This window comes from Nannospalax galili, unplaced genomic scaffold, assembly GCF_000622305.1.
Source record: "Nannospalax galili isolate Female #2095 unplaced genomic scaffold, S.galili_v1.0 scaffold142, whole genome shotgun sequence".
NCBI classification, from domain to species: Eukaryota; Metazoa; Chordata; class Mammalia; order Rodentia; family Spalacidae; genus Nannospalax; species Nannospalax galili.
Window position 1 is genome coordinate 768,183 of NW_008348793.1, and position 15,487 is coordinate 783,669.

General features: G+C 39.9%; 1 protein-coding gene across 9 annotated transcripts in view; it reads left to right on the forward strand.

Moving 5' to 3' along the window:
- Positions 1-15,487, forward strand: part of Ndst3 (N-deacetylase and N-sulfotransferase 3) — a 176,097-nt gene that overhangs the window by 14,743 nt on the left and 145,867 nt on the right. For all 9 annotated transcript variants that reach the window (XR_003851561.1, XM_029569831.1, XM_029569829.1 and 6 more), the window contains exon 2: positions 772-1,899. Coding sequence is in view for 8 of the 9 variants with exons in the window: in XM_029569831.1 (XP_029425691.1) it covers positions 919-1,899 (981 nt within the window). In the remaining variant the exon portion in view is untranslated. The remainder of the gene's footprint in view (positions 1-771; positions 1,900-15,487) is intronic.

Below are 15,487 nucleotides of genomic sequence, written 5' to 3' on the forward strand. Positions count from 1 at the left end.
TGAGCTCAAAATACAGAAATAAAGTATTAACACAGAAGTGACTCCTGGGGAAATCTGCTCCACTGCACGATCCGCAGTGCAGGCCGTCTCACTCCAGAGCTGAAGGAGCCTAGGAAGTGTTTCATTCCTCACATTCATGTTTCCATGTGACTGTTACAATTTTGTTTTTAAAAACTAACCATGTAAATGTACATTTCTAAAATAGTCATTTGTGTTGTGAGAACACATCTGCATTTAGAAAGGATTTTTCTAATGAAACAGCTATAAAGGGTTGTTCCTTGAATTTGAAATGAATGTAAAATGACGTAATACATTGTATTAAGAAATTTCTAGAAAAGAAAAAGGCCAGTGTTTTAATTGTGGCACTTAAACATGTCCACCTTGAGTGCATATAATTCAACATGTGTAGCTTGACTATTCAATGCATAATGTGTATCTGGATGCCAGGAGCTAATGTGGTTGCAGAGCTGTGCCCTTACGTCTTGCCACTGACTTAGTTTGATGCAAAGCTCAGTGAGTCAAGGTCCTTAGCCCAATTAGTTTTTCTGTGTTAGGAACAGAGACCCTATATTGAATGGATCACCTTCCTGGTTTCATTCCTCCATATCCTCATCCACTTCTGTGAGAAGGAAGGGAGGTTTTATAGTGTAACTCACACCAACTGATCTGCTTGTAGTCTGCCACTTAAGCTAATCAAAAAGATAAAAACTTACTCATTTTAATGCTAAAGACTGAATGTCTTCTATTCTATCCTACTTTATTTTTTCTCAGACTGTATTTCCTGTGAATCCTGATCAAGCAATACAAATGTGCTGCAATGGTGACATAAACCATTGACTGAGCCTGGGGACACAACCGAAACACAGTCTTCGCTCTTACTTTTTCATGGTGCTTCCGTTTGAATAAAGACAGTGCAACATGAGTTTTATCATGAAGCTCCACAGACACTTTCAAAGGACAGTCATTCTGCTTGCCACTTTTTGTATGGTGAGCATTGTTATTTCTGCTTACTACCTGTATAGTGGCTACAAACAGGAAAATGAACTCTCTGGAATGGCTTCAGAAGTGGACTGTGGTGACCTCCAACATATACCCTATCGGCTGATGGAAGTGAAGACGGAAAAGCTTTCTGATGCCACAAGAACAGACCCCATGGTCCTGGTGTTTGTGGAGAGCCAGTACTCCACCCTTGGTCAAGACATTGTTATGATTCTAGAATCAAACCGATTCCAGTACCACATTGAAATCGCTCCTGGAAAAGGAGACCTCCCTGCACTTACAGACAAAACAAAAGGCAAATATATTCTCATTATTTATGAGAATATTTTAAAGTATATAAACATGGACTCTTGGAATAGAAGCCTTTTAGATAAATACTGTGTAGAATATGGTGTGGGTATCATTGGATTCCACAAAGCCGGTGAGAAAAATGTACAGAGCTTTCAGTTAAAAGGTTTCCCTTTTTCCATAAACGGAAACCTTGCAGTAAAAGATTGCTGTGTTAATCCCCATTCACCGTTGCTTCATGTGACTAAATCATCCAAGCTTGACAAAGGTTCTTTACCTGGAATTGACTGGACAGTTTTTCAGATTAACCACTCAGCCTACCAACCAGTAATATTTGCCAAAGTTAAGACCCCAGAAAACCTTTCTCCTCCCATCTCCAAAGGTGCTTTTCATGCTACTGTCGTACACGACCTGGGGCTTCATGATGGGATTCAGAGAGTTCTTTTTGGCAACAACTTGAACTTCTGGCTGCACAAGCTCATCTTCATAGATGCCATCTCCTTCCTGTCGGGGAAGAGGTTGACGTTGTCCTTGGACAGGTACATCCTCGTGGACATCGATGATATATTTGTGGGGAAGGAGGGGACAAGGATGAATGTCAAGGATGTGAAGGTAAGACCTTGTTTTCTCCAAGCTTGCAAGTTACTTCATCTTTCAGTCGGTCTACAGACTCTTCTGTCTTGTACTAGGACTAAGAAGTTGTCCAGGACTCCTGTTTTATCAAGAGAGTTTGAGACAAACCAGTGTAACTGGCCACATCACCTCTCACTCTAGTAGGTAATAGGCTTCTATCTGAATCAGGAAAAATGAAGGTTATGCTAAAATATTGAGGGTGTGGGATCCTGAAATGGTTCTCTACACCCATTTATAATTACAAAGTAGAAGCCATTTCATTTAGTTATTTTCTAGAACTAATTTAGAAAACGAAGGCAGTCTATTGATATGAAATCAAAGTGAATTTGTTTTGCTGAAATCATGTACTCACAAGTTTTTAGGAATTGCAGATCTCATAAGTAGCAAGTTCAGATAGTTTTGAAAGCTAATATGAAGCTCATTTTCACTTACCATATTTTTGAAATTGAAAAATATGAAGAATATGACTGAACAAGTATATTTATTCACATAAAACATAAGGATTTAACTTATCTCAGGAACACTTCTGGCACATATGCAAAACCCACTGTGCTGCATTTAAATTATATGGCTTTTCTAACTGTGTGAAACTGCTTCTCTTAAACAGAAAACAATTACTTAAATATAGTAGAACTGATTATGTTACATAAACAACTAGTTGCTTAATGTTAATGAAAGCAAAGTTAAAATTAATCTACATTTATCTTGGTTTCCCTTTTAAAATGGGATTCTAGCTCGCTTACTTTGTTATGTTGATTTCTCACCCAAGCAAGAGGCTTTTGGTACTTTTATTTTATGCAACTTTAGCTTTCTGATAGTGTATTTAGAACTAAACCACATACCCAAAAGGTGATCTGGAGGGCCAGGAATCCTTTCAACCGGAGTTTGATCCCCAGGACCTGTGTTGTGGAAGGAGTGACCCAACTCCTGCAAATGCCCCCCCATAAATAAATAGAATTCTTAAATAAAAATTTGTAAGAGATTATCTTGAAAATTGCCTCTCTTTTTTGTCACAAAGTATCTAACAAATAGTATTAATTTAACGCTCATCACACCATTAACTACAAATGCCAGAAAGAGCATCGCTGCTCTAAGAGCGTGAAGAGCAAAGAAGAAAACACTCCCCTATTTCTGGCAGGATTTTATCTTAGTAAAAGGAATTAATAAAGAAATTGTATTTAGGGGCTGAAGAGATGACTCAGCAGTTAAGAGCACTGGCTGCTCTTGCAGAGGACCCGGGTTTAATTCCCAGCACCCACATGGTGGCTAACAACTGCCTGTAACTCCAGTTCCAGGGACTCCAACGTCATCTTCTGACCACCACGGGCATTGCATGACACTGGTGCACTTACACACATGTACATAATGCATTCATACCTAGAAAATATTTTTTAAACTTTTTAAAAAAGAAATTGTATTTAAATGTCCATTAAAGATTTTGCATTTTACCTTTAAAAGTATAGCTAAATTTAAACCAAACTGGTAGATTAAGCATTCATTATATACTTAGATTAAAAACAATACATAATTCTTCTTCCAGTTTTCCATTTCATATTATTGTGATCAAAAAATGTTTTCAATATATATACCTTTTTGATGTAAAAGTTTTAAACGACCCAAATATATTGTTATGGCAGTTTAAAACATACCTAGTAAATCTCTGAGTTTCATGCGCAAACTTCTCCATCACTTAATATTACACAAAATGCAAAGTACCCTTTGAGCTGAGCCTGGTGGTACATGCCCGTGATCCCAGCACCGCACAGCACAAGGCAAGAGGATCACAATGGCAATGTCAGCTCTACTGAAGTATGTGGGGCATGCAGCTGATCCAGGGGTTGTTCACAAGAGAAGCTCAGTTTATAAGTACAGGTTTCAAAGTCATCATCTTATTGGAATGGTCCACAGAAAAAGTCAGATAGCAGCCAAAGAAAGGATTACAAATTAGTGAGAAGATAGTCAAATGCAGTCCTGAGCAAAATCATTTTTCAGAAAGCAAACCGGGGTAGCCCATGAATAAGAGTATAAAAGAAAGACCTTGAGGGTAAAGAGCTCCAGGATCAGCAGTTAGATCAGCAGTAGAACACCAAACAGCAAGGCCCACTGCATTAAGGACAGGCTGTCTCCTTAGACTACAGTTGAAAGTCATTGATAACTCTTGGGACTAGAGAGATGGCTTAGTGGTTAAGAGCCTGGCTGCTCTTGCAGAGGACCCAGGTTTGGTTCCCAGCACCCACATGGTGGCTAACAACCATCTGTAACTCCAGTTCCAGGGGATTCAATGCCCTTTTCCGGCCTCCACAGACATTGTATGCATGTGGTGTATGAATATACATGCAGGCAAAACACTCATATACAAAAAATGCAAATAAATAATAAATTTTAAAAATGTAAAGACAATTTTTGCAAAACCCATGTAAATAGAGTGATAGAGGCAGAAACCCAAGCTACTAAATTGAAGAGTGAACCAAAAAAAAAAACCAGATGAGAAGAACCAGAGGAATATTCAGTAGAGAACTGATTGAAAGAGAGAAGTTATCAGTAGCTGGAGGGCCTACTGACATCATAGGGACCAACTGCACATATTTACTGCTGAAACTCAGAAGTTTCAGAGTCAGTTAGGACTGGTCTAACTAACAGTAGGGAAAGACTAACAACAGCCACATAATCTAAGATTAAGAGTGTATAATTGGGGGCTCGAGAGATGCTTTAGTGGTCAAGAGCACTGACTGCTCTTGCAGAGGACCCAGGTTCAATTCCCACCACCCATATGGCAGCTAACAACTGTCCGTAACTCCAGTTCTAGGGGTTCTGACACCCTCTTCTGGCCTCCACAGGAATTGTACAACATGGGTATACTACCTACATGTAAGCAATACATTCATACACATAAAAATATTAAAAAAAACATTTTAAGTGTATTATTAGGCTGGGTGTGGTGGCACACACCTTTAGTTCCTGTACTCTGGAGGTGGAGGCAAAGGCAGGCAGATCTCACTGAGATCCAGGCCAGCTTGGTCTATATAGAAAATTACAGGCCAGCTGGAGCTACAGAGAGAGCTTGCCTTAAAAAATCAAACAAAAGACTAGAGTACATAATTGAGACCTTAAATAATTTCTTTTATTTGACTATTACTATTTTCTCTCTCTGGAGAGTTAAAAATTAAAGAAAATGAGAGAAAATTGCAGATCACATAGACTGTTACTTGCAATATTAGAAAAATAGTGCATAATATAAAATTTATCTACTAATTACTGCATAAATTTTATCATTATGAACAGCAGAGTATGTGCTTTATTAATAGATAGACTGGAGTTATCAATGCAGTGCTAGCTGTGCCTGACTAGCAGCTAGAGGGCAGAGGCCTCCCAAGTGCTGGGATCCCTCCCAAGTGTGCCCACCATACCCAGCAAAGCATTAAAACCACAAAAGAAACTGTCAGGGCACAGCATATATGACACTTCATAGTGTCCTCTGGTCTATTCTCGTGTACCATGGCAGGCACAGGGTAGCACTCACACACACCATACATATGCACAATAATAGTTAAGTAACATTTATAAAAGAAAATTCAGGTTCTTTGTGCCCTGGGAACTGTCTTCAGGATTTTTGGTGAAAGAAAGCAATTGAAGTCGTTAAAGCATTTTAATTTTATGTAAAGCATAAAAGCCCCATGAATACTATAACAACCTATATTCTCTGTGGGAAGCGTTAAGTCACAGATACCAATTCATATAACAAGACGGATGAGAAGTTGAATTGGAAATCTAGAAAATCTGGTCACTGGGAGTTTTCCTGAACCTTCTGCAGTTGAACACATTCAATCAATACATGTCTATAAAGACATATATAAAACCCTTCTTGTGTCTCTTCCTCCATATCTCTGCAGTCAGCTCCCATTCCGTTTCTAACTTTGACACACTTTCTAATATTGTCAGGTAATGAAGTCCTAGCCCTGTCACGTCTGAGCATATTGACGGACGCCTTCGCCTCCCCTTGAGGTGCTCCACAGAGCCTCAATCCTCATTACCTAAATCTTCCCCACTGTTTCACTACGTTTCAAAATTCCTTAACTTGCATGTTAGTAGTTAGCCCTTTAAAGAAAAACCTACATTCTAAACGTGCTTTCCTACAAGAGGGCAGACAGCTCTTAAATCTTTAATACAACGTCCTGGGTGACTTTATTGTTTTCTTCTCTAACTGAAGATCTCAGAAAGCCTGGGGAAACCAAAGTGCTGAAAATAGCATTAGGAAGCCAGAAAACCATGAGAAATAAGTTATTATCGAGCTCAGAAGACAAATTTGCCTAATTCAGTGTTGCTTAAGGCAGGCCCAGAGAGGCTGAGTATGGAGGGTCAAGGTGAGCTCTGGGCTGCTGGACCTCACCGTTTCAATCCAGTATTCACTACCTGGGTAAGGTGCAGCTGGAGGCTTCGGAAAATCATTGAAAGAGAACTTAAGATCAAAATGTTTAGCAGGTGATGAACTGCAGTCAATTATTAAGTGAAAATAGAAGGGAAGCCGAGCTGTCTTGTGGTAGTTTGCTCTATTTGTGCTGTTTTTGACAAGCTTGCACCCATGCATAGAACCAACCCCCATTTTTATCCTAAGCATGTACTTATCTAATTCTTTTCCATTATCTCTGACATTTCTTTATTTGCTGACATTCATTTTAGTGATACTGTGGAAGTGTGTATCTGACGTTAATACTTTAAACTTACTACAATTAATTTACAACTGCATGAGATATTATGCATGTATCAAATCCACATCATCATGTATTTGAATGAACACGTGTTCCAAAATAAAAATATAACAGTTAGCTCAAGTTTACTAACTATGGGTTTGTGTGTGTGTGTGTGTTCACATGTGAGCATACCTGTATGTATGCATTTAGATGCTAGAGAATGACTTTTGGTACCCTCCTCTATCTCCTCCCCCCTTACTTTTTGAGACCTTGTCTTTTACTGAACCTAGAGCTAGAGCTGGCCATTTAACTAGACTAGCACTTTACCCATTGAGCTGTCTCCCCAGTCCCTCTTACAGTGGCTTTGATAACTATTTTCATACTACTGATTTGCTCCTTTAGAAGGGTAAGGGAAATTTGATGGTGGCAGAAGATGCCTATTTAATGATTCAGCACTAATGAGAGATTATACATATTTCATTGCTATTCTGGCAGTGACTGCCTTACATATTTGGAAAATATGAATTGCATATACTTTAAATTATATTTTAATTTAATATTTTATAATCCCGTGACTTATTTCTCTGTTTAGTAATGCTATTTGCCTTTAAACTTGTTTTGTCTAATATGTGTTGTGATGTGAGCTTTCTTCTTTTGGTTTTATTTGGAAACTGAGACATCCTTTTATAGTTTTCAGCTCCCTTTCACTCTGTGTTTGCATTATAAGTTACTTTTAAAAACAGAAAGCAGCCTCTAGTAGATGAATTTTTCTTTTTATCTCCTATATCAGTACCTCTTTTTATGAACAAGATTCATCTAACATAGTTTTGACTACTAATGTCAAATGAACAATTTCAAATTTTTTTAAATTATTTTATTTATTATTTTTATATGTATGAGTCTGTCTCTAAGTGCACTGTATCATGCAATGCCCATGGAGGTCAGAAGACGGTGCTGGATTCTCCTGGAAGTGGCGTTATGAATGATTGTTAACTGTCACGTGGGTGCTGGGAATTGAACCCAGATCCTCTGTAAGAGCAATCAGTGCTCTTAACCGCTGAGCCATCTCTGCAGCCCCCAATTTTAGATTTTTTAAATTTGTATCTTGTATTTGTCTCTTTGATTCTGTTTCTTCTTGATTTTCTCTCCATCCCTTTATTGCCTTCATTTGATTTGATGGCTTCTTTTTTCTACCCGTTACTGGTTTGTAGAACCTACATTTATTCTGTTCTTTTAGTAGTTTATCCAGAAACTGAAGTAGATCTGCTACAGGAGGTGCTAGTAGTATTCAGTGTTCCCAACATCAGTAAAAAGTACCAGGTATTCATCTGCAGTCTGCCCGCTGCCCTGTGCTCCTGAGCTGCTCTTGCTCTGGATGTTAATATGTTACCATTGTTTAAACTCAGATATGACATACTGTTGTTTTCGGTACCACCAAAGTTTGGTTGGATTAGCCAGTGCCTACAGTTGTCTTTGCTGATCTTTCTCCTCTTCATACAGGACTGTGTGCTTCCACCGTCCTCTCCTGTTCACTTTTAAATTGGGGGGGGGGGGGTAGGTCAGAGAACAACTTGCAGGAGTCAGCGCTCACCTTCCACCATGTGGGTCCAGGGGGATGAACTCAGATCATCAGACTTGGCAGCAAATGCCTTTACCCATTGAACCATCTGGCCATCCCCTTGATCCACTGTGCTAGATAGCTTTACTGTCAACTTGACATACATGGGTTGAGGGAGTCTCAATTGGGGAATTGCCTCCATTGGACTGGCCTATGGCCATGTCTGTGGAGCATCTTCTTGATTATTGAGTTATGTGGGAGGGCCCAGTCCGCTGTGGGTGGTGCCATCCCTGGGCAGGTGGGCCTATGTTGTGTAAGGAAGCAGGTTGAAGGGGCCAGAGGAGCAAGCCAGTAAGCAGCATTCTTCCATGGCCTGTGCTCCAGCTCCTGCCTCCAGGTTCCTGCCCTGAGTTCTTACCTTGGGCTCCCTTAGTGATGAACTACAACCTGGAGATATAAGCCAAATAAACCCTTTTCTCCCCAAATTGGTATTGGTCAGAGTGGTTTGTCACAGCAATGGAGAAGCAAACTAGAACACCCATCTTATCCAGAATGATGCCAATAGCATATTATTTAGATTATATCTCTGCTCAGAGTGCTTTAGCAACGTCCAATCTCACCTAGAAGAGCCAAAGTTCTAACAGTCTTTCACTCTGTCCCTTTATTTTCCTGATCACACACCTTTGTCCTGTCTTCTTTTTGGTGTGTCAGTGTACTAAGATGAAATCCTCAAGAGCAGTATTTCCTCATCTGTATTTTTGATTTTTGTTTGTTTTTGTTTTTGCTGTTGTTTTGAGAAAGGGTCTCACTATACAGCCCTGGCTATCTTGAACTCACTATATAGACCAGGCTGGCCTCAAACTCATAGAGATCCGCCTGCCTCTGCCTGCTGAGTGCTGGATTAGAGGTGTGCCCACCACTCCTGACTCTTCATCTGTTTTGCCCACTGAATGTGAATCATAGCATATTTGGTAAGTGAGTGAGATTTTAGTAACTTTTTCAGTAACAGATATGCTAAAGAAGAGCTAATATGACGCCATATCAAACATCCATTAAAGGGTCAAAGTGCATTATTTCAAGTGCTTCCTTTAACAGTTCCTTAATGAGCTAGCTCACATGGTATGGGATGTAACTGCCTTCCTTTACCATCTTCCTTCAATGAGAGTTCACTTTGTTTAAATGCCTGTGTATCAGCTCCTTCATGTGTGGCTTCTCCTAACAGAGAGCAGGGACCTGCCAGTCACCCAATGATTGTGCAGGAAGATGTGCCAAAGTCCACTGGTTCCTAATGATTTTATAATTCATAAAAAAAAAGTTAGGCAACTTGCAGCCATTCCTCTGAACACAGGAAATGACCTTTTCCTTGCTGTGCTAGTTGGCTTGAATATTTCCTCTAAATATGGTATGATAAGATCACAATGCACAGGAAAATAAATCACTCTGAATATTATCATGCTTAAATTTCCAGAGTGTTCTAGTAAGTGCATAGTTATTTTAAGGGAATAATTTTTAAGGAATCACTTTATAATATAAAATAAGAAAATTATTTGGCAGAGAAGAAAGCTACTCCATACCTATAATCCACTGTCCTTGATTGGTTTTATTGTATTTGTTGTTGCATTGTGAGACAGGATGTTAAGGAGTCATTTGTTATGTAATGACATTCTATGAGAATGAATTTCAAATGATTTAAAGAAGGTAAAATCCTGGTACTGAAAAATATAAAAAATGTATAAGCAGTATTTGATGGCAGGGTTATAAAGTGGATCATATTCATCTCTCACTACACCCCCACCCCCCGCAACTCCTGCCAGGACCTCCCCCCTCCCGCCATCACATCTCCCTCACAACTTCATGTTCTCCCTTTTTATTTTTTTACTTATTTAAATTTCTTTTTAATCTGCTGAGTCCAGTTTGAACTGCCTATATGCAGTGTCCAAGCAATGAGTGTGGGACATTCACTAGGACATAGACAACCTACTTGTGGCCACACCCCAACGTGACCCCCCCCCCCAAAACCATCAACTGCCATTAACTCCTCAGAGAGGGTAGGACTCAGGAGCCACTTCCCTTCTGTCCTGAATTTTTTTTTTTTTTTTGGTCTTTTTGAGACAGGGTCTCCCTGTAGCCCCAGCTGTCCTGGAACTCACAATGTAGACCAGGCTGGCCTCAAACTCACAGAGATTTGCCTGCCTCTGCCTCCTGAGTGCTGAGATTAAAGGCATGGGCCACCACGCCTGGCTTCCGTCCTGGAATTTTTAGCTGACTTGATCTTGTATAGGTAACCACAGCTGCTGAGGGTTCATGTGTACATCGGCCAGGTCATGTTCCCTTAGTCATATCCAGAGGGCCGAATTTCACAGCTCTCCTCCCCATCTTCATCTTACATTCTTTGTGCCCCTCTTCCACAATGTTCTTTGAGCCTTGGGGAGTGGGATTGATACAGATGTCTGTCTACAGCAGAGTACTCACAGTCACGTATTCTCAGCACTTTGAACAGTTCTAAGTCTTGGAATTTATGCATGACAAAAAGCTTTCCTGACAGAGGTAGGGAGCAGCACACTTTATATAAAGTGGATATAAAGGCATCCTGGCAACATGACCATTTAGAAAAACATCAATAGGTTCTCCCCTAGGCCCTATGAAGGTCCTAGTCAAGAGTTTGAACCATGTTTACAGTACCAGGATTGAATTCCCTCCTGTGACACACACCTCAGATCCAATAAAGAGAGCAATTGGTTGGTTACCTCTTAAATGGTCTTACCACTATTGCACCAATGGGAACTTCTTGCCTGCCACATCATTATTGTAGCCTGCAGTGTCCATAACTGGTTAAGACTATTGATGTCTTTTCTCCCATAGCAGCCTGCATAGCACCTTCCAGCACTACAAAAACTAGCCAGAAGTGAGAGAGTTTCTTTGTCAATTCAAGATTAATTTCCATACATCCTGCAACTCAAGTATGCAGTGTATTCAGCAGTAAGAACTCAACCATCTAGTTATGGTGGGCAACCAAGAGCACAGATGAGACCAAACTCAGCAAGAAGGGCTCACATTACTGAACTAGTAGCAGGTTATAAGAGGAAGATTCTGAGTCAGGATTTAGGGTCTGTAGACTCTCACTTCTATTTGTAAAGTTTCACACATTGGGCCAGCAAGATTGCTCAGTGGTTAAAGGTGCTTACCATGCAAGCCTGACTACTTGAGTTCAATCCCCAAATCTGGTTGTAGGAGAAAGCCAACTCTAGAAAGTTGTCCTCTGACCTCCACATGCACATTCCCACACATATACACAGAATAGTAATAAAGACTTTTTTTAAATTCACATTGATATGGACTGGAGAGATGAGTCAGCAGTTAAGAGCACCTGCTGCTATTGCAGAGGACCCAGATTTGCTTCCCAGCAACCATATGGTGGCTAACAACTCTGTAACCCTAGTTCCAAGGGATCCAATGCCTTCTTTTGGCACATACAGGTGCGTTTATATACATGCAGACAAAACACTGATAGACATGAAAAATAAATAAATAAATATGGTTGGTGAGATGGCTTGGTGGTTAAGAAAACTAGCTGCTCTTGCAGAGGACCCAGGTTTCGTCCCCATCTCTCACATGGCAGCCAAGAACCATCTGTCACTCCAGTTCCAAGGGATCTGATGACCTCTTCTGGCTTCTCAGGCACAGCATGCATGGCTGCACTTACATAAATGCAGGCAAAACACTCATTCACATAAAGATAAAGTTGAAAATTAAAAATAAATTTTAAAATACTAAAACAAATCATATTTACCTTATCCAACTGCTGTGGTGGGATTTCAAAAGATACACTAATGGATACTGAAGATCTTTTGCTAGAATGAAGTAAAAAATTAAGGAGAAATCTTTACTATATGCCAGATACTAGTGTGGGCTTCTCTGAGTTAAGAGCATTTGTTTCTTCTAATGCTATATGATTCTAGAGAGTAAAATATAAAATAATCTTCTTTGACATATGTGCTTATGGTTTTATACTGTCACATCCATAAACGACAATTAGCTACTGCAAAATAAGTAACCCATATTGAACATATGTGTATATTGTTTTTTAAGTGTTTTAATCTCATCATTATTTAGTTCCCATGGAAACATTATAAAATTATTTTAAGCACTATCACTTTGTAATATTAATATATACATACATATATACATATGTATGTATATAAGCTCAGAGACTGTGAATGACTGGCCTAGAATCTCAAACTGGGAAGCTGTCCCCCCAGGGTGTGCAGTGCCCATCACCTGGAGCCTGACTACAAAATCTGAGCTTGCTTGATTTCAGTTTCTCTGTGAACATAGAGTACGACCACATCTATAACAATTCCTTCCTACCAAGTTCTACCTGACAGCAAATTATATTCTGGAAAACAGTACATTGTGGTAAATTGAGTCATGCCTGCAGCTTTACTTTGGATTTATGTGTAAAGTATAAATATCAAACAGAAAATTAGTATTAGCCTGGGAGTGGTGGCGCATGCCTTTAATCCCAGCACCTGGGAGGCAGAGGTGGGTGGATCTCTGTGAGTGCCAGTCTGGTCTACATAGTGAGTTCCAGGTCAGCTTGGGCTACAGGGAGACCCTGTCTCAAAAGGACCAAAAAAAAAAGGTATTAATAACTTCTTGAAATGTCTTGGATTCAAATAAGCACAATGATTCAGCCAAGGCAAAGTTTACTGTAGGACTTAAGTTAAAAAGTTCCACTTTCTAGATACTAATCTTCCTTCAAGGCACTTTGCCTGAAGTTCTGGTAACTTCTACAAATTTGGCAGTTTGGGACAAATTAAGGTATACACCAATAGACACCAGGTGTTGGATTAATTAAAGAAGAGAAATACATAATTCAGAGATCCTCTTGTATTTGTATATACTCAGATTTTAGAGACTATATCATCATCTAGGGTGCTTTATATAGGCATTCCTAAAGTTTTTCAAAATCACACAAACATAGGGGCTGGAGAGATGGCTCAGTGATTAAGAACACTGGCTGTTCTTGCAGAAGACCCAGGTTCGAATTCCAGCACCTACATGGCAGCTAACAGCTATCCGTAACTCCAGTTCCAGGGGATCCGACAGCCTCTTCTGACCTCTGAGGACATTGAATGGGTACACTTACCTGCATGCACACAATACACACATACACATAAAATAAGATAAAATAAAAACTTAAATCACACAGACACAGTAGGAAATTTTGAAATACTGTCCTTTAGTCTCAGAGAAACATGAATTAAGAGTCAACATACTTTTTTCTTCTTAACCTTTATCAGCTATTACATATGTACAATTTTAAAATAAAGAAGACTAAAAGACAAAATCATTCTTGAATATAACAATAATGCAAAATCAGTTACACAAATCTGTCTTCACAATGTGGAGTCCCAACACTGGTCTAAGCCCTACTTGGGCTAAGTTGAAAGTGAGCAGAGCTGGGTCCCTTCTGGGGACTGTAGGTGAGAACACGTTGCCTTTCATTTCCTTCCAGGCTCTGCCCACATTTCTTGGCTCACATGACTTTCCTTCGTCTTCAAAGGTACCAGTGTTGCACCCCTCTGTGCCTTCTTTCACAGCCTTATCTCTCTCACCAACACCGGGAACAGTTCTCTATATTTTTTTGTAAATTTTTAAATGAATTTTGTGTGTTTCATACAGAACATCTCAATCTTTATACCCCTTCCCCATTGGCACCCTCCCGTGGCCCACCCCATTGAATTTCATACTTTCTGTCATTTATGTTAGGGCCTATCGAGTCAAGTTAGTGTCCCCAGGTTTCCCTCAGTGCAAGTTCATCCACTGAGGTCTAGTCAGTCTGTCTAGAGTCCCTCCCTTTAAGAAGATCAGCTCTTCCTCATCCAGTAATAATCAGTTGCCCAATAGTTCTTTGGCTAAGATTGGGACCTGCTGCCCATTTCCCCAGTTCTATGCCGGTTTTTGTCTGCTTGAGTTTGCATAGGTATTATGCATGCTGACACTGTTGCTGGAGGTTCATATCAGCAAAAATAGAGTCTGTAAGACTCTATTTTCATATGGTCATGCACCTCCTCCCCTGGCTCTTAGAATCTTTCCGCCCCCCTCTTCAGCAATGATTCCTGAGCCCTGTGAGTGAAGTTTACTATAGGAGTCCTGTCCAAGGACCCACACTCTGCAGACTTATTCTCTGTGCCTTGGCCATTGGTGTCCTTTTGTGTTCATGGCCCTCTGTCGTATGAGGGACCTTTGTTGATGAGAGTTGAGAGATGCAGCTGAGAGATGCATTAGTGTTCTCTCTGCTCCTTGTTCCACTATGTTATGTGAGCCTTAGGTGTAGAGGTTCCATTGTTGGTGTGTCACTCAGAGCAAGTCACAGATAATCTCTGTGTGTGACCAGTTGTGAAACTCTGTAATAATCCCTGTCTGTTGTAAAAGAAGGTTCTTTGATGAGTGGAGACTTGCATATTTGTCTGTAAATATAAGGATCCATATTTAGCATATAGGAAGAAATTACATTTCTCTAGGGATATGATGATAACCTTGGGGTTTTCTCTAAGATCTGTGACCTCTCCAGCCATGTATATTTGGCTATGTTTACAGTACCACGCTTGAGTTTCCTCCCATTGAGTGGGTTTTAAGTTCAATTAGTTAGCTCTTGATTACCCCAGGTAAAAGTGCCATTGCTACCCCAATATAGTAATAGTATAGTATAGTTTGGTATGCCAGTCATTGCTGTGGTCATTAAGCTTTAAATCTAAGGTTGGACTATCTATTGATGTTCTCCCTAAACAGCTTCCATAACATTCCCCAAAGGTATGAGGGCTAGACTTCAGGGGAGGTGGCTTCTAGCGCAGTTCCAGTTACATTTGTCGAAAGCCTGTGTCCAAAGTATGTCCTGTCTTCAGCAATAGGGTATTACCATCAAGTTCTGGGAAGCAATCATGGGCTATGATGATATCCTATATTATTTTGGGAGTCTCTTGGACTGCCTTGGCCAACAACTTGAAAGGTTTCTCCTCTCTGGCAGTTTCTTGTTATATAACTTTCAGCTATACACATGGACTCATGTAGAGATATTGTATGTGTAATTTTTCAGTAGGTTTTTGAACTAATATATTTCCCTCTGGTTTTTCACACCAGCTAAGCATTATTTATCTCTCTTCTCTATTTTTAAGAACCCATAGGGTAAGATTAACCCCCTAGGGGCTGGGGAGATTGAGTACACTGCTTGTGTACAATAGACCAAAGTAAGGATACCACCAAAGTCCAAGTTGGTGAATCAGTGAGTTTATTGGGGTTACTTCAGGAGGAGAAAGGA